We start from the raw sequence: 27,050 nt of genomic DNA, 5'->3' as shown, positions 1-27,050 counted from the left end.
CTGAGCGCTCAATAGACAGGAATGCAGTGCGACTTTCGGCACACTTCGCGCCCCGTTCAAAAAGCCAGATGTCTAGTGCGTCAATATAGGCCAATGCCTTCCTCTAGACGGACCATCTCTAATCTCTAGGCATCTACCCGGTTATATCAACAACCAGGCGACGTACCAGCCCGCTCTCCAGCCAAAGCTCACCATTTTGTAGACTTCTGCGTCCTGCGTGCTGCCAGGGGCGCGGATGAAGTAGCTGATGGGATCCGTGTCGGGATCCTGGGCCACCACGGCGCTCACCAGCGACCCTGTCGAGAGGAGGCACTCGTCAGTTCACATCTACAGGTGAGGCAGACTTGCTGGAGGCATGGAGGGATGCTGGAGGCATGTTAAATCACATCAAATATCTACAGCACCCGTAGGTAACAAGTGGGCTACATTCCTAAGTTAGAATAACAGTGGCAGCAAGAAATGGTATTTAATTAGAGGCTGCTCCTCTTTATCATACTGAAAAAAACTGTACCCATTGGAGAGAAACACCTCGGAATAATTATTTCCCTATGATAAAGGCATTGCGGCGCCAATTGAACCAAAAGTCCTGTGACGGTTGAATAATGTAATTTGGTACGTCCAAATACGTCCATTGATTGCACAGGGATTTGACAGTTTTCACCGCGTGTAACTGCACACTGTTCAAACCAGACTAAGCGTCTTAGCATCCAGCGATGGCCACCGCCGATTACATACTGGTCCTAGGGAGTGTAACGGAATTACGTCCAATTACGCTGTGTCAGCCCCATGGGACGGGCGGTGCACGGCTGGCAGCCGCGAGGGGCGGGGCGGGGGAGGGCGCGCCACTAACTTCGGTGATCCCACACCTGCAGGTCAATCCACAAATGGGATGGGCATCAATGACGCACACCTCACATGTTAGTGACCACCGTCAACGCAGGACGCACTGTGCAAATAAACCCAGCTTGATATAATGAGGTGGCAGCTGTTAAGTAGCATGCTAATACAACAGTAAATCATCAGGCCGATTACGAACAGCGCGCCCGGCAATAAGACATGACACATAGCTAATGAAGAGCAAGCGAAGCGTTACATAAACGGCACACGTCAGTTGAAATACTAATCTGAAATACAATTTTGCAAATCCCCATTTAATCTTTCCGCTCGATTCATCATCTGCTCGGCCTGTTAACCGGTCATCAATTTCGGTGTCAAGGTCAGGCGGTGGGCGCCGGCGATGTGATATATTACACTTACAGGACATTCGGCGACTAGGCTCCGACGGGTGCGGACGTGTTCTGCCACGGTCCGCATTAGTTAGGTTGCTCCGATCCGAATTGTGCGCTGGTTGGTTTGTTTCAGACAACAGACCGGTGCATTTCCCTCCCTTCTCCGTCATCTTGTTTTATTCAAGTCTATATTTCACTTTGTCTTCTAAATTATAACATTAATATTCACATTCTCGTTCTCCCTCCATCGGTTTCCGGCTCCACTCCATTCCTCGTCGGTTGCGGCCGGCCGCGGTGATTGGCCGACGCCGGTCACGTGATCGTGACGTCAGCCCGCCGGCCAGCGGCGTTCGCGCGGTTTCTTGGCGCGGTTTGTTGGCGCGCTTTTTTCTAACCGCAGGCGCGCGTGGGCACATCTTCGCGGGTAATTCCAGTTCTGTTTTGGCCGTAATAATTTGTCAAGCCCTCTATTTTTGCCACTGAATTTGATCATTCTAATTTCTGTTTCTAAGAAAACAAGGATGGCACCCACGCTGTCTCGCCCCCGCCCACCTCTTGTCCTCCCTCTCATGGGCCCCTATCCATCTGAGCCTACCCCCGAACCCTTCCCTGACCCGATGATGGACCAAGTTCCAGAGGGCCAGTCCTTCATCCATTTGACTCCGGATGGCTCGTTCCGCCGCCTCTCCCCATTTAAATTGCAGAGGGAGATGGACCTACTAATCGGCCCGCGCGTAAACGCAAAAGTGATCCGGTCAGGCAACATATTGATCCGGGTTTTTAACAAGGACCAGGCTCGACTCGCCCTGAGCATCACCACCTTCTGTGGCACGGCCGTTACGGCCGCCCCGGCTACCCGCCTAAACACCGTGGCGGGCACTTGCTACTCCCCAGCACTCCAGTACATCGAGGAGGCCGAGATTCAGGCGGAGCTCCGCTCACAAGGAGTAGTAGAGGTGACGCGCCTCCGATCTAAGGGGCCTAACCCAAGCCCGCTGCTTAAGCTGAGGTTCCTTGGCCTCGAGTGTCCCCCTGCCGTGTACGCCGGCTACGAGGTCCTGACTGTGAGCCCGTGGGAGGTGAACCCGCGACTCTGCCGGCGCTGCGGACGTTACGGGCACCTCCAATCGACCTGCCGTTCCAAAAAGGCAAACTGTCTCCGCTGTGCCACACTGGGACACAGTTCGGATGAGTGCCAGAGTGAGGAGGTCCAGTGCGCCCACTGTGGCGGCCCTCATCCCGCCTGGGATAAGAAGTGCCCGGCGTGGCACTACCACAAGGAGAAACTGAACCGGAAGTCGCCCTCCGCCCCTCCACCCCGCCCGGCCGGGCACTCTATCCCGAGCGAGCGTCGATACGCCGACGCCGTCCGGGGGACTAACCCCCGCTGCTCGGGACCTCAGGCTGGACCAGGGCAGCGCTCCGACCCGAATCTGACCCCGCCGCTCAGTACGGCAGTGGAGCTCCCTCGTCCGTCGCACACAGAGTCGACGGAAACTGTCACGGCACCAGTCCCCCAGACTGTCCCCACCCTCGACGAGACGGACACGGTCACAGAGACTCCGAAGGGAGCAGCTCAGCCTCTGGCCGAGGTGCCAACTGAGACCCAGCCAGACCACGTCCACATGACCCCTGCAGCAGAACAAACTGACGCGGTCGCTGTAGCCAAGGCATCTCTCGACGGCTCAGAGTCGGTGACCCCTGTCAAGGAGATGCCCATTGAAACCCCTCAGACTCCGCTTCCCGCAGGCTCCGCGGTCCCAGAGACCCCAGACGTTGCCAGCACGTCTGTTGACTCCGCAGAATCTCTAGATTCTCTTGACCAGGGTTGTGCTCGACTCAAAAAAATTTGCCGACTCGACTCATCATTCAACTTCAGAAAGCCCTGACTCAACTCTGACTCAAACAAGGAGCTGATTTTTTTCCTTGACTCGACTCATGACTCAAGCGGCTCAATGAAAATATGAGTCGACTCAAACTTGACTCAAATTTTTTGTTGAGTCAAGTAAGTTGACTTAAAATTGACTCAGATAAAAAAGTTGTTGAGCGGGGCGGGGGTGAAAAAATTCCGGCAGCAGGGCCAGGGCAAAGTTGTTAAGCGGGGTGTGGGGATGAAAAGCTTGTTTCTAGAAAGTTGAGTCAGCTGACTCATTGTTTGACTCAACTCGATGTCAAAATTATTTTACTGACTCAACTCTGACTCAACTCAACGCCTTAATGTTTTTGTCCGACTCAACTCCGACTCAACTCAACAGTTCAACATTTTATCCGACTCGACTCAAATCTGACTCATTTGAGTCAGAGTTGAGTCAAATTTCTGACTCGACTCATGAGTCAAGCACAACCCTGCTCTTGACTCGCCCAACGATACTGTCATTGAAGCACAGTTCACACAGGAACTTTTCGAAAGCCTCGTCTCCGCCGACCACCCAAAACCCAGGCCCATGTCTTCTCGAGCACCCTCTCCCGCTCGTATTCGAGAAAGGTCTTCATCTCGCTCCAGCTCTCGCTCCATTTCGACGGGAAGACGACTTACTCGTTCGCACGCTTATACCCAAGAACACCAGTAAACAAACACACACACGGTAAATGACTCAATTTTCTGAATTCTTTCTCCAATGGAATACGAACTCGTTGGTATCCCATTGGGGGGAATTCAAGAACTATATGTTAAATAAAAAACCGTTACTAGCCGCCATCCAAGAGACCCATTTTAAAGATTCAGATACATATAATTACAATTTCAACATTCGTGATTTCTCTTTATATACAAATAACGTAAATGAAACCCACCGCCGGGGCGGCTCGGCTCTTTACGTTTCAAATAAACTTTTGCATCATGAAATTTTCCTCCGAACTACGCTTAACGCAGTCGGAGTAAAAGTTAAAATTGCACAACTAGACCTCACTGTCCTTTCGATCTACCTTTCACCTAGCCTCCCACTTTCCTGTCCTCTACTCCAAGACCTTTTCTCCCAACTTTCTCCGCCTTTTATAATCATGGGGGACTTCAATGCACACCACCGCACATGGGGGTGCACAGAAACAAACTCGCGCGGAACACAACTTCTTAACGTAATTAACTCACTCGATTTAATACTCATTAACAATCTCACGCCCACATTCACACGCACACGCAATGGAGAGGTCGTACACTCCGTCCTAGATCTCGCCATTACAGACACAAACACCGCGACACTTTTTACACAACACGTTGAAGATGACTCTCTTTTCAGTGACCACTACCCCATACATTATTTACTCAACGTCCCTTCAGGACAGACAAACTTTAATTTTTTGCCAAGGTGGAACTTTAAGAAGGCCGACTGGGCGTCTTTCCAAAAGTATATTGACGAATCATTGTCTACACCTCCACCAGATATAAACACATTTCTTAACGTCATTCTTGCCGCTGCGCATCAAAACATCCCCCATACTGGCCCCCCAAAAGAACATAGAAGAGCTCCCTGGTGGAATGCAGACTGCCAACGCGCCGTAGCCCTTCGGAAACGCGCACTCCGCCAGTTCCACCGCCGCGTTTGCGAAGCAAATGCGGAAGCCTATCGCAAAGCAAAACATGAAGCCTCTTTGATAATTAACCATGCTAAAACCACCGGCTGGCAAAACTTTTCAAATAACTTTAATCGTTTTACTCCTTTGTCCAAAATTTGGTCACTAATAAAATGTTTCTCGGCAAGACGCAGCAACCCTTACAAAATCCCTCATCTTCACATTAACAACACCCACTACACTATCCCTTCAGACGTTGCAACACTCTTCGCACAGCATTACGCGAACATCTCCTCAGCACAACAATACACACCGCAGCTCACCGAAACACTCGCACACGAACTGTCTACACTGAACTTTCACTCAAGCAACCGTGAACTGTACAACACACCATTTACGAACCACGAACTTACACATGCCATCTCGCGGTGTGGCAACACATCAGTAGGACCGGATCAGATTTCTTACTCCTTTTTCAAAAATTTGACTGAATCCGGTCTCAATACCTTTTTGTCTTGCCTAAACTCTCTATGGGAGAACAACAGCTACCCAGAACCCTGGCGCACCAGCACCCTTATACCTATCCTAAAGCCTAGGAAACCACCTTCTAACCCATCTAGCTATCGTCCTATCTCTCTAATTAGTTGTGCCTCTAAAATAATGGAACGTATGGTCAATGGGCGAATTAGGGCTTACCTAGAAACGAACTCCCTTCTCTCTCCGTTTCAAAATGGCTTTCGTCACGGCCGATCAACTGCAGACAATATAACATACATTGTAGATGATATCCAACGTGGTTTTCAAACAAGAAAATATACCCTTGCTGTCTTTATTGATCTCCAAAACGCATTCGATAAAGTAAATAAAATTGCCCTCCAAATAAAACTTCATAAAAAAGGATTGCGGGGCAGAATGGCCTCATACATTACGAACTTTCTGAGCAATCGAACTTTTAACGTAAGATGCGGCAACACATATTCACCTCCTTTCCGACAGGAGCACGGGCTACCACAAGGCAGTGTGTTGTCCCCGACCCTTTTCCTTGTAATGATTGATGACATAATAGAAACACATAATGCTAAACTTAAATTTTCAATATATGCCGATGACATAGCCGTCTGGGTTACTGATTCATCTGTACAAACGGCGTATGCTTACATGAACACAGCACTTGATGATATTAGAAAGTGGTGCGACAAATGGGGACTTACCGTGTCCCCAACTAAAACAGTGGCAATGATATTCGCTCCCCCTAGAAGCCGTTTTACTAACCCCCCTAGACTACAGATAAACAACATACCTATTGAATATGTAAACCAATTTAAATATTTGGGAGTCACCCTAGACAATAAACTCACATTCAATAAACACTTCGAAGATATAGCCCAACGCTGCGAAAGACGTATAAACATACTTAAATGTATAGCTGGTAAGAAGTGGGGCGCAGATAGAAGCACACTTCTCAGACTATACATTTCCCTAATTCGCCCTATCTTGGACTATAATGCTTTTCTATTTGATGATATAGCTTCTAAGAAAATTGAGTCATTGCAAATAATCCAGAACAAAGCACTCCGCATAGTTGCGGGCGCGATGTCCACGACAAACATAATATGTCTCCATATTGAACTAAATCTGCCTCTACTTGTACAGCGTCGGAAATACCAGCTCCTTCGGTTCTTCGCTCGGTCGTGTTCCTTCCCCACTCACCACACATATAAAATACTAAATAACCGTTACACTGAAGATCTGCAGCCGACTGCTCCTCAAAGACGCTTCCTGGTTATCGCCTCTCGAATTCAAATGGTACTCAACGTCTTTCGAATATCCCATCCGAACATCATGCCCTCACCTTCACTTTCCTCTTTCTTCTTACAACAAATCAAGCATATCGATTTCCTATTTACCGATAAAAAGACAAAAATTACAAAAGAGGAAGCACAACAGCTGTTCTTTGAATACAAAGAAGAACATCAGGCAGACGCATATATTTATACCGATGGTTCACGGAAAGACGGACACTCTGCCGCAGCTATAACTTCGCAAAATTATGAAAAAACAAACAGACTTCACGACAGCCACAGCATATTCAGCGCTGAATTGATAGCGATTAGTTCAGCTCTTAAATATATTGCAAGCAAACATTTTCAGAAAGCAGTGATATGCACAGACTCGGCTTCCTCTGTTAGGACTTTGACGACAAGAAAAACGGAAACACATCCTTTGGTATACAAAATAAAAAAGCAGCTGATTGCTCTACAGAAAGAAAAGAAAGAAGTAAGAATCCTCTGGATCCCCGCACATATGGGGATCCAAGGTAACGAACGGGCAGATAACCTTGCCAAAACTGGACTCCTCTTCTCGTCTCGAAATCATCTTCCTCTTCCAGTTATAGATTTCATCAACCATATTTACGTCTCCTTTATGCAACTTCGACAAAGAGACTGGGACACAATCAAACATCCACATCTCTATCCGATTAAACCATCAATTTCCCATTTCTCTTCTTCAAATCAACCTACAAGACAAAAAGAAACCGTGCTGGCCAGACTGAGGCTAGGACACACGTATCTTACACACTCGCATATATACGACCGTGTACCACCTCCAATATGTCACTATTGCCCCACACATCCAAGATACACAATACAACACTTCATACTCCACTGCCCACGCCTACAGCACCACAGAAGACACATTATAAGACACATTACCACACATGGCCTCAGTCTGGATTTGCCAACTATCCTTGGCGACCATCATCCAGAGCTTCATGATTTGCTTTTTATCTTTCTCCAGGAGGCACGTCTTATTAACAGCATATAGAAACCACCTCACTGAGACAAAAGGAACCCCGAGCACGGGCATGAGTGGGCGCCGTGGGGACGATAGTAACGCGGCGCCCAGTTCCTTACTCGTACAACCTAAATCCCGGTCGTTTATTTACATTCTCCTTTTGATTGCATCGTGTGCTCGCGCTCTAGCCATTGATGTTTCTTGCACTGTGTAACTGGCATGTGTAACTGGCGGCCCCCTATTGCGCTCTCCGACCCGCTAAGGCGGAGTCGTTGAGAGCCAACGCCGACTGGCAGCCAAGGTGTATACGCCTGTGGTCGCCGGGCGCCCCTCCCCAGCACGGGGCCGTCATTATCCCTTCCCTTTTACCTCCTACACATTAGATTAAACAACTGTAGGGGTTTTTTCCCCGCGCTCTTTGGCTTCAGCGCGGGGTTTTCCCCTTTGCAATAGGCGTCAGGTTTTTTGTTATTTAGGACTTTTTCCCTGACCAATACACCCCACACCAGTACACTGACACCTTACACAAGTGTATGAATATGTGATGTAAATAAATGTTACCGTTTCTTCATCTGTGTTTTGTTCCGGCTTTTTCGGCACTTCGGCAAAAGTAAGTTCCCCCATTAGATTTGCTCACACACACTAAGGATAGGCTCCCACGTTGCTATTGCTTCCGGGTTCACATAAACCGGCTTAACGTAAAACTTTGTTCCTGGCCAAAATTGCCAGATGTAATGACCCCCGGCTCCAGACTGGCTTAAGGCTGACGGAGCAAAAAAAAAAAACACTTACAGGAAGGTGAGCCTGCGCCACTGGGCGCTCCCAAACAGACGGGTCTGGAACATTGCAGTATCCAAGGTGTGATGGCATGGGGATCAGACGGACCACCAGGTGACTTGTATGTTGGATTAACTTTTTGCCAGGTATGTACGCGATAATTGCTTGATAGGTTATAATGGGTGAGCAATGCATTTATGGGTAGAATCACAAGACAAACAGCATTCGCCTTCCCTGAATAGTGGCACGTAGCTATATGAATAGTGCTGTACCGTGCTGAGGCACCCTATATCTAACATATTTGGGCATACATTTGCAAATTTCATTGTGTTTTCAATGCAATTTTGAAACAGCCAGCGTTTCGCAGAAATGCCAAGCAGCAAGTAGGTACAGAGGACATTCCTAAAATAGCACGGACAAGTTGGATATGAGACACCATATGCACTCAACTGCAACACTTTAAGTCAAGTGCTCGACTTGATTCGTCTGCAAGCAGCAAGCACGATATGGATTAGCAATAGCCTACGAAAAAAAAAAACGATCAGACATATAGAATCATTAGAGGAATCAACCGGGCATACGATCGGTATTTCACCATGGACCTGCGGCAGCGGCCCGGCGGTCCCAGCCGATCGGTTATCGGCGTCATTGCGGCCATTCAACTGCCCGTCCAGCCGAGCACGGCCGGCGTGGCTACGGCCGCGGGCGTGCCGCGTCGCCCCGCGCGCGGCGTAGGCGCCCGGCGGCCCAACGGCCGTCGGTCACGCACGCCCGGAATGCCCGGGGGCGGCGGTCTCGGCCGACCGGCGCCGGCCTGTCGGCCGCCGTCGCGGTCGACGCGGCTCACGGCAACGTCCAGCGGAGCTGTTTTTTTTTCTCAAGCAAACCCCGACTGATAGAGGATGCGGCATGTGAGGTATCGGAGATTTAGTGGAGACTCAAAGTTTTTTTTCTTGAACCATAATCCAACAACTGCGTCTTAGAGGATTGCATTGTCATGCCAAAACAATGTGCAGTATATCATGTACATGCCGCATCTTTGGTAACAGTACATCGCGGCAGGTAAATTAAATGTGAAAATGTTGGATCTCGGTTTCGTAACAAAGTTCTAAAATCTTTCGCAAGCTAGAAACTTCGAAAAGGTCACCTGAAGTTCAGAAATGTCAGCCGGGTCCGGCGTTAATCAGCCACGTAGGTCATGTCTACCTGTCCGTTTCCTCATCCGGAGGAATGCAGGTCTGACGTGGATGTGGAGTTGGGACCGATGTCCGACACAACGGAACCCCAAGCGCACTCCATGCAGTATGCACACCAGTGCATGTATGTACTCGTATACAGTTGGGAATGAGGATGCAGGAAAGTTAAGAGATAATCAATATGCCGGCGGTGTGAGCAGGCTTCTAGCTCCAAAGAAGAAACGCTCTGACTCCTGCTGTCTTGATAAGTGACAAAATTCACAGCGACACTGGAGTGCTGGATTACGGAAAGCACTGGTGTATCCAGGGCAGACTGGTGTTTGATTCATCTGTGATTGAATCGATTGGATTGAATCAAACAAAATTTGTTGAATCAAAAAGGTTTGATTCACCGTCAGGATTGTTTGATTCACAAGCCATGATTGAATCAAACGCATTGGGAATCAGGGCTGATTGAATCAAAAAAATTAATGATTCATGAACTTAAAAAAAAAGTTGAAGTGAACGAAATCAACAAATATTAACACTACTGCCATTACATGACAATAAAAAAGAACACAACAAATACAATACTATCCCTGATATTTTGTATATTTTATTTTTTAATTGAATCAAAAAAGAATCATTCAAAAAAAATTGGCTGAATCAAACGTGAATCGTTCCTTTTATTGTTTTTTTTTTTGATTCTCTGAATCAAAAGGAATCGATTCACCAAATTTTTTGAAGGAATCAAACGGTGATTGAATCAAACAAAAATCAAATGAATCAATGATTGAATCGATCCAAAAAAGGTGAATCAAAAATCAGTCTGATCCAGGGAACACTTAACAGTTTTTATTTAAAACAACGAAACTTGCATATGTGCACAGGTATGAATAACGAAACTTGCATATGTGCACAGGTATGAATGAGGGAGCAGACTCCGACGACTTCGTGAAAAAACTGTTTTGGAAAGTTCGGCTCCACTGCAGCGTTCAAAAAAAAAGTTTTCTGAACCTCTCCCTATCTTAGAATAAATGCATAGGCTTAAACAGCAGGCACACAAATGAATGTTGTTTATGAGGCCTTGCGCGGCTGATCGAAGCGTCCTTGCGTACATTTGGTGGATTGATAGCTTCTGTCAGACGCAAATTGAAAGCACAGCTCACTCCGTTTGATTCACTTGAAGAATCCATCGAGCCCGGTCATTATGGGCCTGTCCGGTATAAATGACATATCGACCAGACCTAGCCCAGGTGCTGTGCGCTCCGCTCACCGACAAACGTTCGATCGGGGAGCGCGACCGCTCCCGGCTCACCCAGCCGATAAGCCCTCATCCGCACACAAGCCGCCGGCGAGCGGCCCTGCAGCCTGACATTTGTCTGGGTTTCACTCAGTGCAGCTTAGCATTTTACGTCAGCACGGTGGACCGTGTTTCCAATCGATTTACTTGGCATTGTGACGCGTTTCACGGCAGAGCGGTCCAGCGAACCCTTGCATAACCGGCATACTAGCGCTTGTCATTCAATTTTCCACGACGGAACGTTTATATGAAAACTGGTCCATATGCGTCCTTACCGACGAGGTCCATGTTACGCTTACAGCATTACCAGCTTGAGCAGAATTTTAAGATTGAACACAGTGGAAGTGGTTGTGGCGTCAACGAAAGATCGTTAAACAATTGAAATGCAAGTTGAAGGGGGCAGGGATACATGCTCGAGACGCCACCCAGCCCCTTGGATTCGCCAGTCTCCGTCTCATGTAAGCATCTGAATTGTGTCTAGTCCTTGGTAGCAAATAACGCCACAGAGGCGCGCTTCGAGCTGAAAACACCAACTAAATCATTTCAGTCTCGAAACACATACGCGCTGTAATTTTCTCCCGGAAACACTATTCTCGAGCGCGGCCGCTACAATTATGTATGCTAAGCCTCTCGCACGGCTGACTTTCAACAGGCTGTATCAGCTGTTTAGCGCGACAATCCGCTAACTGGCTAGCAGACACTGAAAGAGCCGGCTGAGACGCCACTGGCTGTGACCCGGCCGTGCGGTCCGCTGGTCACCGAGCACGCCGGGGGTTCCCCGTACTGTCAGCGACCCAGGTCACCGGCGGGCGCCGCGTGCATCTTCCCGTAGGAATCGCAGTTTTCAGCAGAAAAGCCAGCCTTCTAGCAGCAAACACTCTCGTCTCTCAGTGACAAAAGCAATGACGTAGCCTTGTCTGGTGAGTACTCACACCAGAGCGGAGCGGGGAGAGGCGGCGGTGGCCCGGCGTGGCGGCCGGTGCCTCCCCCGCCGCACAGACGCGCCTGATAATCGATGGGTGCCGGTATCGGCCGGTCGGCCGGCCGCTCGCTCGTCCCTGCGGGAGCAGCGCTCCGGCGCGGACCGGGGCCGCCTAAACCCCGGCTACGGCCACTAATGCGGCGCGGAAATGGGCGGCTACGGCGGCACGGCCGGCCGCTCTCGGCGCGGCGTGCCTACGGCCGGCGGTCGGCGGCGCAGGATGTGGTCGGCGGACGTGAGCCGGCCGCTGCGCTCGGCTGGTCATGGACTGGTGGGTGACTCAGAGTTCGGCGCGACAGGTGCACAATGCGGCCGGTCCACCGCAGGCTTCACCGTCCTCGAGCATCGTCGTTAGCTCCGTGTTAAGGCTTTTCTTCCATCAGCCGAACTGACAGCCCTCTTCGCAAAAGATTCTTGCCATTGGATTGACACATACCTGAGCCTTTCTGTTCTATTAAAGTGTGCACGGTGTCCTGAGCGCAATGGACAGACAGCCCGTAACGAACAATCGAACTCACCGGTGCCGGCGTTTTCGTAGACGTTGGCCTGGTAGCGCTGGTCGGAGAACTGGGGAGGCTGGTTGCCGGCCACAACCACCGTGGCAGAGGCTACACGATGGGAGTGGTCTGAAACGCGGAGGGAATTCAGGTCAGACACCGTGGCAGAGACTACAGGATGGGAGCAATCTGAAACGCGGGCAGCAGCTTGGGCTCGATGCCTTAGTATAGAACCTGAAACTAAAGCTGCCGGCTTTCAAATTATGCAGCAAGTCCAAAACCACCCACTGCTACCACATGTTCTGTTAATATATCCAGGCAGAAAAAGTAAATGTAAATAAAAAATACGGCAAAATGAGAGTATGTCAGCGACAGACAAATTTCGGAACACTCAACGTTTTTACCTTTTCAAAACAAAGCGAACATATTGCGTTGCGGAAATATTGCTTTGTTTTCTGCACTTTGAGTGCACTTCATTTTAATGTCATTGTAAGAATCTGCTTTGATCGTCTACTCAGGCCGGCGGCGCCCGCTCCGCATAGGGGCGCCGCATTAAAAATGTTTTCGCTTTTCAGTCCGTCGCGGGCCGACGGCCGAAGGGCGGATGGTGAGGAGGCGCTGGCAGTTTCATTTTCAGTCGGGTTAAAGTGAAGCAGCTGAGGACCAGCAGCGGTGGACGGGGGGAAATATGACTAAAGTCAGTGGCTCACTTGCTACAGGGAACGTATAATGAATCGGTAGCGGAGCAGGCATGTGGCCCAAGTGACCAGAAGTTGAGAAGAAAAGCACCCGAAATGTAATAAGGATGTTATTTTGGTCATTATTAGAGTTGCCGGGTATTCATTCGCCACATGGATGGATTGGTGATGTATAACTGTTGTAACTGTGCGCTCATTCTCCCTCGATGGAATCGAAAGTGACCGTTGCGATTTTGCAAGATACATCAAGCCTTAGCTAATCCAGCGCTGCAATGTATACTGCAGTTCTCTTCTTTCAAAGAGACCCAAAGTTCGATCGTACTTAGTGAGAATACGTCAAAGTTCGCGTATTTACCAGCAGTAATAGGCAATTCAATATCATTTTCTTGTCGCTGAACGCCGTTATCATACTATACAAATTCATTTGAGAGTTCAGTGAAGACAACAATACAGCTGAAACGGCAATCTTTTCGCAAAAAATCGACATCAATCTCCGTGCGATTGTGTATGGAAGGAGAAAGCCTTTACGCGCCGTCGCGCCATATAAGCTATCCGGTACAGCATAACTTCAGGCGTTTACCACTAGCGCCATCTTTTGGCAGGCGCACAAGATGCGCACGCTAGGCGAGCTGTGATATGGGTTACACGTTGTTGGCGTTTTTTTATTGATTTATTAAAACAATTCACCTGAGCTCTTTACAACCACTGAGCCACTTCACCTCATCACGAACCACTGCTGATTGTGAAATAATTTGGGTTCAACTCATCGCTATTACCAAGCGTGTCTTGTTGGTGTATCGTTCGACCCTCGATGTTGGTCAGTGTTCTTCAGTCCACGTAATCCCGTGGAAATACCCCTGGGCAGCCTAGTCGTTCCTTCTTAGCGTATCAGACGAAACCAGACGGTATGGGACGAAACCAGGGTGGAAGTGTTCCGGTCGACGCCGGTCTAATTAGAAATCACAAGTTTAAAGTTGTTCCAGAGGAATTTCCCCTGCGGAAGTCGCCAGCTTCAGTTCCCGGCATAATTAGACGGCGTGTCCTGAATTAATTGCTCGGTATCGGTATGGCGCCATATTCATTCAGCTTTTCAGCTTATGGCTATTCCGGTATCTAAATTATTTGAATTTTGTAAAACCTGAACTATAAGCCCAGCCGTTCTCGGCTGCGATAAGCCTGAACTAAAACTGAAGGTAAGCATCCCTTATTTCATAATTCTAAAGACGCGTTGAAATTTCACATAATATACATAAATGTAGCATGTCCCCCTACGATTTCTGATCTATGCTTATATTCTTTGGAGATTATCCGGTGGTTTACCTACTTCGCAACTAGCGCTCTCTCCTAGCCTCATCCATCCACTACTCTCGGCGGGCACCGAGGACAACTCACCAGGGTTGACGGCGAACACGGTGAAGTTGAGCCCGCCGCTGGCCACCAGCCGGTGGCCGTTGGCGTTGCTGAAGATGTTGCCGTTGCTGTCGATACGGAACAGGCGCGGGTTGTCCAGACTGAAGCGGACGTTGTTCGCGCCGGGTGCTGCCACCTGTGGACAGATGCGGGAGTTAGTGCGGAGCCGGTCGAAGAGGCGGGGTCCAATCGCCCATATAGGATGGCATCGTTCGAGTGACTCACGCATTCAATGTGCAGCCACGCCCCTGGTTCATTATTAGTTGCGCTATGGCACGTCAACTGAAGTGACGATGCTTCCTTATGACGAATAGCTAGGTGGCCATGAATCATATAGAGTTAAGGTCGTGCTTTGGGAGCGGAGCCGTTTCTTATTTACGCTGGGTTCTTCAAGGAGATGTTGACGTTTTATACAAATTAACCTCACAGCTGTCAAGCAGTACCTGCTAAACAACAAGAAACAAATCTGAGCATCGAAATTCGAAAGCATCTATCGGCCTGAACAGTCAGGTGATACCGTTCCGCAATACAGGCAGACAACGCAGCACCTTCCAGAAGTGGGCTTTCACTTGCACTGAGAACCAAACAACCAAACAACCGAGAATAGCCTGGGTGTGCGCATCGCGCCGCCAGAAGTTCCAGCAGACAACAGCAAGGTCACCGGCACACAATACCAGCCGGTGACATAACCCACATGAAAGCATGGACAATGCCGCCGGCCGGCGAGTGAATGGAGACAGTGCTGAGAACGTGGCAGCGTTTTTTTCGTCCCGGTCTGAGCAGAATGCCTTTCCCTGGCGGGCAGAGTGACAATGACATTCTGCCGGACGGCAGGCCCGGACGAACGGCACCCGCTACGACACTGCACGGTGGCGACGACAGCCGTCTGCCGCCTGTCTCAGAGCATCTGATCAGCGGGAGTTATCGATTCAATCGACGCTCGTTCGCTGCTGTTCCGGCGGGGTCGTCTGAGTGGATATCGGCTGAGACCGCAGCTGCAGCACCAACTGTGATTCAGACAAACAGCAACCCCGGGCCCCGGCGTCGCGTCGACCCGCCCCGCCTCCGTCGGACAATGGCTGACCCTGCACGCCTCCTGTTGCACGTGCAACAAGGGGCGGGTGAGGGTGGTGTGAGGGGAAGGCACATCCGGCGCCGGCAGCGGCCTGCAGGCGCACGGAGTGGTGGACAGGCACGTTCCCTGGCCGGGTTTACTGCACCCAGCTCACTTCCCCGTCAGTGAGTTATATTCACTCGCCTCGGCGAGCTCCGGGCGCAGTCAGGGACAGCCATCAGTACAGTCGTTTATCTGAGTCCAGCACGTCGCCGCTCGACGCCGACGGCTCGTCCCAGTGGAATGTCGCCGCTCGCACGGCAGCCGGCCGGGGCTGAGACGATGCAGACAAGGGAGCCGACCCGCTCCCGACAGACGCACCACGTCCTGGTCATACCGGGCGTGTTGATTGCGCACGCGCGGCGGCAGAGCGGCGGTAAATCGCGTGCCTCAGATGCTCCCCGGCGGCTGCACAATGTGCCTGTCAGAGTCGGCGAGCACCGAGCACCTCTGCAGCAGAGCTCCGGCCAGGAAATTGGACAGAAGCTGTACGGCCTCGGTCAGGTGGTGTCGCGATCGAAGCCAGCAAACTCCGGTCGGAAACTGATCGCCTTTCGGCAGCACCAGGCCATGGCCGCCACACGGGTACGGTGAATACCTGATACCACCCGGCCACACCGCGCTGTCACCAATGGGGCTGGTTTACAGCACGGCGACATTGGCGAGTGGGGGCTCAGAGTGAAACCGACATCATGACGAGGTCACGACAGAGAAACCCGTCCGTGAATAGACAATCTGCTTAAGCTGCCAGCCGAGCCGTGCAGGGTCGAGGACCGTCTGCGCTCGCAGGAAGCCCCGTTCTGGCGACGTCCGGCCGGGCTGCAGGGCCGTTGCGGGACACGCACCGGCGCGGCCACGGCTCGGACGGAGGGTCGGAGTGGCGGACAAAGGCGCCTTCAGACCGCGCCGTCCGCGTTTCCAGTCGGTCCGACGGCGCCTCAGACCGACTCGCCGCGCGTCACGCGTCGTGACGTCGTAACGGTGGCGCGCGCAGCCCGTGACGCCGCCTCCGCCGCTGCCGTGACGGCTCCGTGAGTTCGGCGTCGGGACTGTCCGACAGCATGGCATGGCGTGAGGGCGGTGTTACTGCAGGGAGGAGAAACAGACGTGCGCGGGTGAAGCTGTCGCACGACCGGGGAGGGGAGGGAGCCGCCAGCCGCCGCAGCGGTATCGATGCCGCAGCGCACCCCTGTCGGCCGCGCCGGCCCCTGCCCGACCCGCGCGCCGGCCGGCACAAGGTAATCTACACCGAAGCCAAGCATGTGTGGCCACGTGCGCGCTACGCCGACCACGCGCACCGTGCGGCCGCCGTGCCAGGGCCATTTTTCACGTGCCTCCGCCCGCGGCAAAAACGGCAGTCGCACACGCGGCGGGACACTGGCTCCACCGGAACCCTCAGCTCGCGGGGACAATGGAGCCGGCGGGGACCGACCGGCGGCCGGCGTCCAGGTACGCACCCACCCCCGCCACCGCCCCCGCCGGCGGCGTCACACAGGGCTTCACACGCAGCCGTGCTGAATGCACCGCGCACGCAGCGAGGGTTGGCGCGGTCGATTCTCGATATTTTGGTCGTGCAGCCCTCTCTCCCCAATCGACCAGTGATGACTAGTCGCAGTCAGAAGGGTAGACAAAGGCTAATGCAGTTACGCATGTTCGGGTCCCGCACTCGACTCATTCACTCAACATCGCTCGCCTAACTCCGAAACATAACGGGGTCTACGCAACAAGCTTTGCGTAGCGTGGGCTCCGGCTGTGTCAATCCGTCCATTCAAATATTAGAGCTCAATTATAAAAAGAAAAAAACAAGCACACAAAACTCTGGTAAAAGTTCGTTAGAAACGACAAATAAGGACATCCACATTGGTGTATAAAACCGGCCAACTCCAGGTTTTGTGGCTCCGTTAGTTGTGTCTGTTTTCTGTAATCACTCAAAGTTCATGCAGCGTCGAGGCCGCGGCCGTGGTCGATTTTTCGGCCGGCGGGCGCGTCGGTGGTCACGCGCTCATGTCGCGTCATCGCTCGATGGCTGGGCTCGTCGGGCAGAATGTCGCCGCCGAAAGGGGCGGGCACCTGGGCAGTCAAACACGACCGACGACCGTCGGGTTCGACGAACGAGCACGGCGCGCGCGCTGCCAATGCGTTCTGGGGACGGGGGGCGCAGCGCCGGTCAGGACCGGACGGCCCCAGGGAAATGGCCCCCCGACTTAATGGCTGTGGACATCCTCCCAGGCGTGTGATCGTCCGGCGGCCAATGCCGCGCCGTACCGAGAAGTGCTAACGGGTACGGCGCGGCTCGGGCGATCGCCACCCACTCGCCATGGATCGGCGTACAGGCAGTTTATGTCGAACGCATCGATCCACTGCCCCGAACTGCAGAGTGCAGCCCAATTAGACTGACCCGAAATCATTGGAAATCACGGATTTACAACTTAACCTTCGCCCTGGTGGGGGGGGGGCCATTTTGGCCCCCCCCTGTGGTTTTTCAGCGATAACTCAGAAACCACTTGAGTTAGCGCCCTGAAACTTTGTATAGCTGTTTATTCAACATTTTTACATCATGTCCTTTTTTGGGGGGTTCGGGTCAGGTCAGGTCAGGTCACAAGGTCACCAAAACTGACACCACCTCTAAAAAAGTTCAAAGCTCTCTCAAAGGCACAGCTTTTATCCGATCGATGTAAAATTTACAGTACTTGAAGATGTCACCCAGCTCTACAAAATGGCTATCTCGGATTTTTTATAAATGTGACCTAAGGTCAGGTCAGGTCATCGCTGCTCCCCATTATAAGTCAATGGGAGAATCGAAAAGTAGTTGTTTTTCAGCTAAATCGGGCGTGATTGTTCCTATATTTCGTTATTGAAGTGTCTTGGGTCAGCAAATCACAGCCCATGTGAAACCATTTGCTTGTGACCTCGCTGAGGTCACGCTAGGTCATCTCCCTGGTCACCAGAGGTCACCAGCGGTTTTTCTGCACTTACTTGTTATTGAATAGAGATAGAGACTCCGTTCGACGTTTATCGTGTTTGTCTCGTCAATGCGGATCGAATGATATGCAGCATGACCTATTTCGGTAAGGTCATGACCTTGACCTGAGGTCAAATTTTCAAAATGACCTTTCGAGGTCAAACTATATATCATTCGACGCGTCTCGACGAGCCAAGCACGATGGTGCATGAATCGTTTCTCTATTTTCTCGTGAATGCATGCTATAGTTAAAAACATTTTCAACGAAATTTGCCAAGTTGACCTTGCATGACCTCTGTGGGCCAAACCGTTGAGCTGAGGTCAAATCTGACGAACCTTGGCGAAAGAGCTTGAAAAGAGCTATCGATTGCTTTTTTCCGCGGCTCTCTAGCTCTTCTAGTTTCCGAGCTACAGCGGAATATGTCCGGCAACACCGAAAACACTGAAATTTGACCTATGATGACCTCTAGCGACCTCAATATTGACCTTAGCGAAAAAATGACTGAAATACTTTCGAACGTACTTGTTATGGGCTTTCGTTTGCTTTTTTCCGCGTCTTCCTAGCCCTCTTCGTTTTCGAGTTAGACGGGGGGGGTCATTTTGGCCCCCCCCCACCAGGGCGAAGGTGGCTCAGACCCACACCAGGGCGCGGGTTAATAGTAGGCTTCTAAGGTGTAAGCCAGTTCATAAAGTGAGCAAATCACGTGTCGACGAGCATAGCCATCGCTGATATAGGTGTGCATATATCAGCCATAATTGATAAAAACGTCGCTGCGATAGGGTCTGCAGGTCTGCAGCACCGCTCCGGCCCGCTAGGCGAAGCCCCACTGCTCCTCCAAATCCCCGCTGACCCGTTCAGCTCGGCGACCGGGGCAGTGACGGCACTCGACCATTGTGGTCCCCGTGCGGCGATAAAACGCCCCGGGCGTTAATAGCACGGTGCGCCGCCCAGTGGCCTTGGCGCACCTCCCCTCCCCTCCCCACCGGCGGCCACATCGGTGAACAATGCACAGTTTGAATGACGCTACTGGCTGCAATCATGACCGATGTATTTTACCGCATGTGTCTTACATTAGGGACCAATGGTTGCCTGTTACCACCAATGGTTAACTGTGACTAACGATGGTTACCGCTGGTCACCAATTGTTACCACTGGCTGCCAATGGTTACATGTGACTACCGATGGCTAACACTGGCTACCGATGGCGCCCGGTGGCCAGACGATCACCGGACACAGCTAAGAACCGCATATGGCTGCAACTACAGCCGTGCACACTGCAGTGCCGTGATGGCTGCCGTGATTGCAGTCGAGGTCATCTGCCCCGCCCGACTGAATTGCGGCTCCGTGCGCGAACAATGCACACCGCGAGCACAATGCAGCACTGGCACGAACCCGCGGCACATAAACATGTTCTCACCTCCGCCTGGATCTGGCGTAACGTATAATATAGCGCACGCATTAGTCATCTGGCTTTGTGCGCCGCCCCGCCTCGCTCGGGACCATCGCTCTGCCATGTTTGTCGCAAATATCGTCGCATAATGCCGCGTTTCAGTCGAGTCAGCCGCTCGGAACGCCATGGGGGCTATCCGGGGACCATCAATACCGACCGGCCAGTCACGGGTCGTCAGTGGCAGTGCCACCCTCCCCCACCGGCGCACGGGGCGGCAGAGCCCGTTACGTGTGTATATCAGTGGCCCGGTACCCCTGCACTGTCCGGCGGCCGGACGACAAAGGGACCTCAGCGATGGACGAATGTGACCGTCGACTGCAGGTCGGCGGCGCTCCATCAAATCTCCGACAGCCGATCGGTGGCTGACGACACCGCTGAAAGGACACACGCCACTCGCGGGACATCGGAAACGAGGCGACGATTGATGAACAGACATCATCCGCCGGACCCTTCTCCTGCCCGCGGGCGGCCGTCCCTCCGAGCGACCCTTTACGTCCGGCGGTGACGACCGGCCGCGAGCCCGCGACTCCGCGACTCCGCGACCTGCGGATACTCGCCGCCAGGGACAAACTGGGCCCAGCCTCGGGATGCTGGATGAGCACGGTGGATCTGTGACGTGGGTGGATGGTTCTCACGGCTAAAATGTCAGCGGCTCATCACTGACACCAGACCTGCGTCCCCTCGGACCACTGAAGGCCACCTCGGGCATCCCCCGGCCCGACCTCGATATCTAACGAGATCTTACTATTTCGAGATCTAACGAGACATGCAAATAGTATTTAGCATTATTCCTTGCCTAATCTACAGACTGTTGGAGCGACAGCTATTCCCGTTAATCGGAATGATCCGGCGGAATATCGGGACATTTGTCTAATCAATCACAGTGGGTAGTGCAATGTGTAGGCGTAGGAGCATGCATCCAGAGGAGGGCCAAAGGGACCAGAGGAAACCATTGCAAGCAGCGTACTATACTGGAAATGAGATCAGGACAACTAACAAACAGCCCGAGGCTCACTGCCTCTGAAATGCTGGCATGCCGGACGGCTGGTATCGGAACTACAATGTTATTAATTGTTATCCGCTGAACGATTTAGGTACTTAGTAGAGTTTTGCAGCACAAATGGAACAAGATTTCAACAACATTTGTGAGAATCATCACATCTGCCGTCTAAATCACATAAGCCTACCACCGATAACGATAATGTATCCGGTTGCCATGGGAATCAATACGTCGAGTCATGTGAGGACAATATACCTACTATAGTAGGTATATTGCAACAAATGAAATGCCCAAAAATGTGGCAAATGCAAATAAAAAATAGACTTATCAAAAGATGAGTGACCTAATAAGGGTTAAATGGCATTTAACTGAAGAGCTTATTCCAGTAGATATTCACCCAGTTAAGAATTTTTGCAATTACTCAAGAAATTAATTTCACACGCTCGATAGCCACTAGCCAGTAGGCTCGCTCACGACTCGAATTTCGTCGGCGCAAGTGACCACTGTGACCAGCCGTGCCCGATATCAGGGCTGCACCAATCTCGCGAGGGCTCAGTCCAGCGCTGCGCTCGGAGAACCGGATGCCGTCTCGCTGTTCAGAGTCAGGGGGGGCTTAGGAAGCTCGGCGCGAGCTGTCTGAGCTCCAGTCGGCTCGGATGAGTCCGCGGTGACGCCGGCGGCTACAGACGGGGCCTCTGGAGGGATCAGTGGGCTCGACAGGCAGCGGGAACGGTGAACGAGTCGACCGTATAGGGCCGCCAGTACCGGGCAGTCACAGGAACACTGCAGCCCACACAGGGAGGGGGGAGCGATTGGGGTGATATAATTTATAAGAAACTAGATGGCCATGTTTGCGCGATAACTGTATGGTATTTAATTGATTTTACGGTTTCTGTAGTGTGTACCAAGTTTGAGAGAAATTGGCCCAGCCGTTCTTGAGATAGGAAACTGCTCCTTTCCAGGTGTGCACGTGCATTAACATTTAGCACCCTACATATGGTAATGTGTCGTTCGATATGTGCCCGTTGACAGTCCCAAAATTCAGCACAATCGGCCCGGTAGCGGCTGAGTTATTGCAAGAATAAATTTATTTTATTTACTGGCGAATTCCCCTGGCGAGAGGTGCCTTCCGCTACCGTTTGTTGTCAAAGGTTCAATGGCCTGCCTGGGCCTGCCTGCCGAAGCCGCCGATCCGATTTCGTCGGAAAATACGCGTAACGTTATCAAAACACGGTCGCATGCTTGAGTCATTTTCACAAAAGTTTATTGACTTTTTGATAATATTTTGGGTGGATATTGGTCAGAAAAGAATGCTCTTTCCGAATATGTAGGTTTCATAACGATTGATCATCGTTTTCAATACGTTTTGATGTTGTAAAGGAAATAGCGCTCCGCGCGAAATAAATTTTCAAATTAATTTTTCATTATTAAGGAAATGGTACGGATCATCAGTTTTTGTTTGCTATTCTCTGATTAAACATCCATTTGTCTGTAAAATGGCACCACACCAATTTCATTCCGTCAAGCCGTTTTCCAGCGGCATCGATTTTCCCGTCACAATGCACGAAATCGGTCATTTTTTCACAACCGGGGGTGCTGTCTTGCACGTGGCGCGTGCTATACTATGAAACCATGTCAATACGCTAGGCCCATCTCTCCTCTATCGAGTGGTGTAAACCGCTTCTCGCTGCGACCCTCCGTTGCCGATTTATACAGCCGGGAAGCAGGCGCCGCAGACCGGTTTTCGCCCGATCTTCGATTTGACCGTTTCCCGTGTTAACCCTATGGCGCACGCGAGCGCGTGCTGACGGCGCACCCCTGGTCCGATCACTCCCAAATTTTAATACAAAGGCCGCCCACGCCCACAGATTCGGCATGCCAAATTTTACGTCGATACGCGGCGCCTTTCAGGCGCAATAAGACACATAAGTCATGACGGATTACGCACGCACGCACGCACGGACGACTTATAAATCATAATATAGATTGAGGTTGGGGAAAAATGATCAGAGGACGGCACCATCAGAGCATGTAAATTGTAAAGCATTACAGTGAAATGATTCATTGCAAACATACATAGGAGCTCAGTATGTAGAAATAACGCACATGTGGAGGACAATCAAGCGCACAGCCCAGTGTGTAACTGCGTAGTGGCCATATGTGCGTCACAGGACGCCCACCTTCCTCTCAACCTTCCACTTCCCCCAATCCGGGGGTCCCAGCCGGCGTCTGAGGATCACAAAGCGAGCTGTTCTGTACTCCTTCGGCACCAAAGGCCGCCCGTTCGTCGTCAGCCCGGCGCCGGCGAAAGGTCAGTGCGTTGGAGACGGCCCTTCAGATGCTTACCGGCGCAGTGCTGATCTAATTGGTGGCACCTTCACAGATGTGACCCGCTATACGTCAGAATAGAGTGGCGACTAGAAAAGAAAAGAAAAAAAATGCACATGTAGGCGTAAGCATACTTCTAACTTTCTAAGGGCTGTTGGAAATCAAATCCGCTTTTTGCGGGGTTGATAGTCTGAGTGATCCTTTCTGGCTGCCCTAAATATAACAATTTGGCGATTGGTGAGGGTTAATGAATACCATGCACGAAACACGCTTTACGCATCTGTCAAATTGAGGTTAAACGCGCATCAAATAATCAAGCCGTCCAGAACAGATGCTCAACCAAATTTTGCTCATCACATGGACGTACTGTAAAATTTCTGCTGGAGAAAAATCACTTGGTGGCCAGCTACAGCCTTATTAAAACATCAAGTCCAACGTTTTATATTAGGGCATCATTCACGAACATGTGTTCAGCTGGCTCGCGCCGATGAGCCTATTTCGTGATTTATTTTCCCGGACAGCAAATTAAGAACATCATTTGTCTTGCTGCGAAAATTTGAGCCAAATTGTAAAATGTGCAGTCATGCGAGACAAAAACACTTTGTCAGACTTCCCATATACACGCTAAGTACAAATGAAAAAGTCCCACAATTGGCAGCCGGGTGGAAATATTTCCCGACAGTAAATAAACTCACACCACCAGTTGAAATGTTATCTCAGAAATCAGCAATAGTTCGTCTCAAAGAATACCATGAATGCTTTAAAATATCCACAGACCACATGTAGTAATTGTCCCCAAGTCACGTATTAGAAGATCGCTTGCAAACGTGCAAATAGGCCGTTCCGCCGAAACGCACGGATTTTGAGAACTGCGAGAAAGAGACCTCCCATTAACCGCCAATAAAACGGACCTCATAAACTAAAAAGCCTACCCAGGACGTCGCACGTTAATCAGTGACTGTGGCTAGCACGGCTCGGCACGACAGGAGCTCGCCAGTGCGTGGTCACACGCCCACCGCCAGACTCGTGAAATCGGCCGGGAAATACCGCAAATCGGTGGAAAGTCGGCCCCGTGGCGAAACCGCCGCGGTCGTCACAGCTCTGCGTCTAACGGTCCACTCACGACGGCGACAAGACAGACTGGCCGCCTGTGTCCCCGCGTGTGTGTGTTTGTCTGCGTGTCTGGGTGTGTGTCGCCGGGTTGGGCGCGCTAACTGCGTCAGGCGGCGCGCGGCGTGTCAGGTGATAAATGACACCAGGCGGCGCTGTCACACACCACCTCACAAAGTGTCACCACCGCCGTCTGGAATCGTGTCGCCCACCGAATTACAGACAAATGGTCGTGTAAGTGGCGCCTGCTGCGGCCAATGCGGAAACGGCAGGTGGTAAACGAAATGGATCTAGTTGCCGGCACTCCGTATCGGAAGTCGAAAGGAGCGTTCAACGACCACGTAGTAGGCGAGTATTGTCCCTTCAGTAAACATAAATATTTTGTATAAATATTTATGACACGCTCTGACGATATTTAGGTAGCACTTATCATGTTTGCATTATCTAGTTGTGGATATACCGACAAACACACTTAGATAAATCCAATGTTAGCTGCCGCTACTTCCGTGACCGTCTCTGTAACCAGTTAAGACTTCAGATCTATTACCGCCAAAAGCCCAGATGTCAACTTTCGCAATCCATCAATCATTATAGCTGAGCCATGGGCTCGACAACAGAATTACAGTTGCCCACTCCTCTGTATTGTCTCCGTCTTCTCTGTCCCTGTACTCTGTACTTCTACTTCATCCCTTTCTTCATCCCACCTACACACAAATCAAACAGCCTTCAGTCGGCGCTGGCTCAGCGGGCCTGGAAGGGACGGAAGTCACCACAGATCCACTCCCCATCGCTCACCGGTACAATCGAGCGTCGAGCAGCGGCACGCGCCGGGCGGTGCGTCGGCGTCGACCCTCTCCCCTCCCCCTCTTCCCGTCGTCGTCGACAGCGACCGAGCCGGGTTTGACAGTCGGTCGGTCGCGGATGAGATGGCCCGAGGGTCGCCGCGGGACCGCCCATCGAGGAGGGGAGGACGCGAGCTGAGCGGGAGCTAATGAGGACTGATGAGGACTCCACGCCAGGCGACGACGTGGGAAGTCATCTGACTGTACAAACACAGATGTCGGAGGTTGTTTGCCGAGACAGGCTCCCAGACAGATTTAATCTCGCACAATTTAAAATGATACTTGGAAATATATAGAAGTATGCCAGCGGATCTCTTGCTTTAGTTTTTAGTCTACCCTTTGATCTAACTCGCACAGTCAAAAATACGTTCCACTCGCCAACTTCACAGCAACTAGTCGTCCTGTCATCTTTCAGTGAGACGATTCATCAGACTGTTTGAGCTCTGTGGCGTCACTAGCCGAGTTGAGCTGCGAGCTGTAGGAGACAAGGGCTCTGTGAGCTATGCCACAACTGGATAAAGTCTTCCCGGAAACGCCACCTGACACACGGGCTGGGCCAGCGCCACACGTGGCCTCTGCCGACCTCAGAGAGCTTAGAAAGCTCTATGAATCGGAGGCCGGCGCGAACAAAATCGGCGGCTGTCGCGGGCAGAAGTTCAGCGATGGCCGGCAGCGGATCCTGTCGCCGCCACGGTCCGACTCATTTGTCGGCCGCGCTGCCCGGCTCGTGGTGTGGAGCGCCGGCGGCGACGGCCGCCCGGCTCTGCCGGCAGCACACCGGCTCACACCCGGAGCTGCTAACTGCCGCCATCATCGTCAGCGACAGCCCGTGACCGGCGGCCGACGGCGACTGACCGGCGGCCGACGGCGACTGACCAAGCACGGCAAACGGCTGCTGGACCGAGCTTAGTACGTCCCACGCCATCAGACGGATTTATTCCCGTCACAGTCGTCATGCTTAGTGTCACAGAACCCAATTGCAATAGTTCTTCATCAAGCTACAATACGTCTTCCTTTGCGATTCGATCAAAATGAAAGATGCATCTTAAAAATGAAGCATCGTCCGTTGCTGGCGCGCGGACGGCAGGACTGGTAGTGGAAGGTCGTTCGGCGGTGGGGGCGGCTCAGGCGGCACACCAGGTGGGAGCCGCCACAGATCGGAAACGGCCTCCACCGCGCCGGTCACTCACCGCTGCGCTGGGCCGAGCGGGGCGGAAACGCGTCTCGGGCGGGGCCATCCGGTCTGCGCCGCCACGGCTCGCCACCGCCGCCGCCGCCGCCGCCGCCGCTACGGCCCAGTGCCGGTCGGCCGGCCTCAGTTTGAACGTTTCCGAACGGCCAAACTGAGGGGGAGGGAGGGACAGGTGGCGGTCCGTCCGGCAGTACCTACTCAGCCGCGAGTGTCGAGCCCACCTGGCGTGTGCCGGGGATGGGGGCAGGGCCACCGGAAGGATGACCTGGGGGACGCCAGCCGACACGGTCAAACGGACAGCGGCAGGGAGGGGGATTAAATATATGAGCTAACGAGCTCCGACACAGGGAACTGGAAAGGCGAGGTGCACTAGCTCTGCGAAACTGTTAACGAAAGGCCGTTTGAAGCTCAGCTTTTCAGCGATTACTTTTGGACGTGCTGGCCGATATTGGTGAACTTTTCGACACGAGCCATTGCGCGAGCCGTGTCCATAATGTCGACGTCTGCTGCTTTACGGGCCTATTTATTCCAAGGACACTTCTCATTGACCCAGCCGCTGAGGTAAAATCAATTCAGTCGCCATATATTGACAGGTCAATGTAACGGACAAGTCAATGTGCACTCAAAACTTTTTTACTACCTCCTGGAGGGTTCATTTTCATCAAACCAGCAAG

General features: G+C 51.7%; 1 protein-coding gene across 1 annotated transcript in view; it reads right to left on the bottom strand.

Moving 5' to 3' along the window:
- Positions 1-27,050, bottom strand: part of LOC122386486 (neural-cadherin-like) — a 136,525-nt gene that overhangs the window by 63,740 nt on the left and 45,735 nt on the right. The window contains exons 3-5 of the mRNA XM_043375726.1: positions 14,360-14,513; positions 12,291-12,398; positions 193-296 (exon numbers count right to left, since the gene is read on the bottom strand). Coding sequence (XP_043231661.1) covers positions 193-296; positions 12,291-12,398; positions 14,360-14,513 — 366 coding nt within the window. The remainder of the gene's footprint in view (positions 1-192; positions 297-12,290; positions 12,399-14,359; positions 14,514-27,050) is intronic.

This window comes from Amphibalanus amphitrite, unplaced genomic scaffold (genome assembly GCF_019059575.1).
Source record: "Amphibalanus amphitrite isolate SeventyFive unplaced genomic scaffold, NRLGWU_Aamphi_draft 000253F_arrow, whole genome shotgun sequence".
Lineage (NCBI taxonomy): Eukaryota > Metazoa > Arthropoda > Thecostraca > Balanomorpha > Balanidae > Amphibalanus > Amphibalanus amphitrite.
This window is presented reverse-complemented; position numbering and strand designations above follow the sequence as displayed.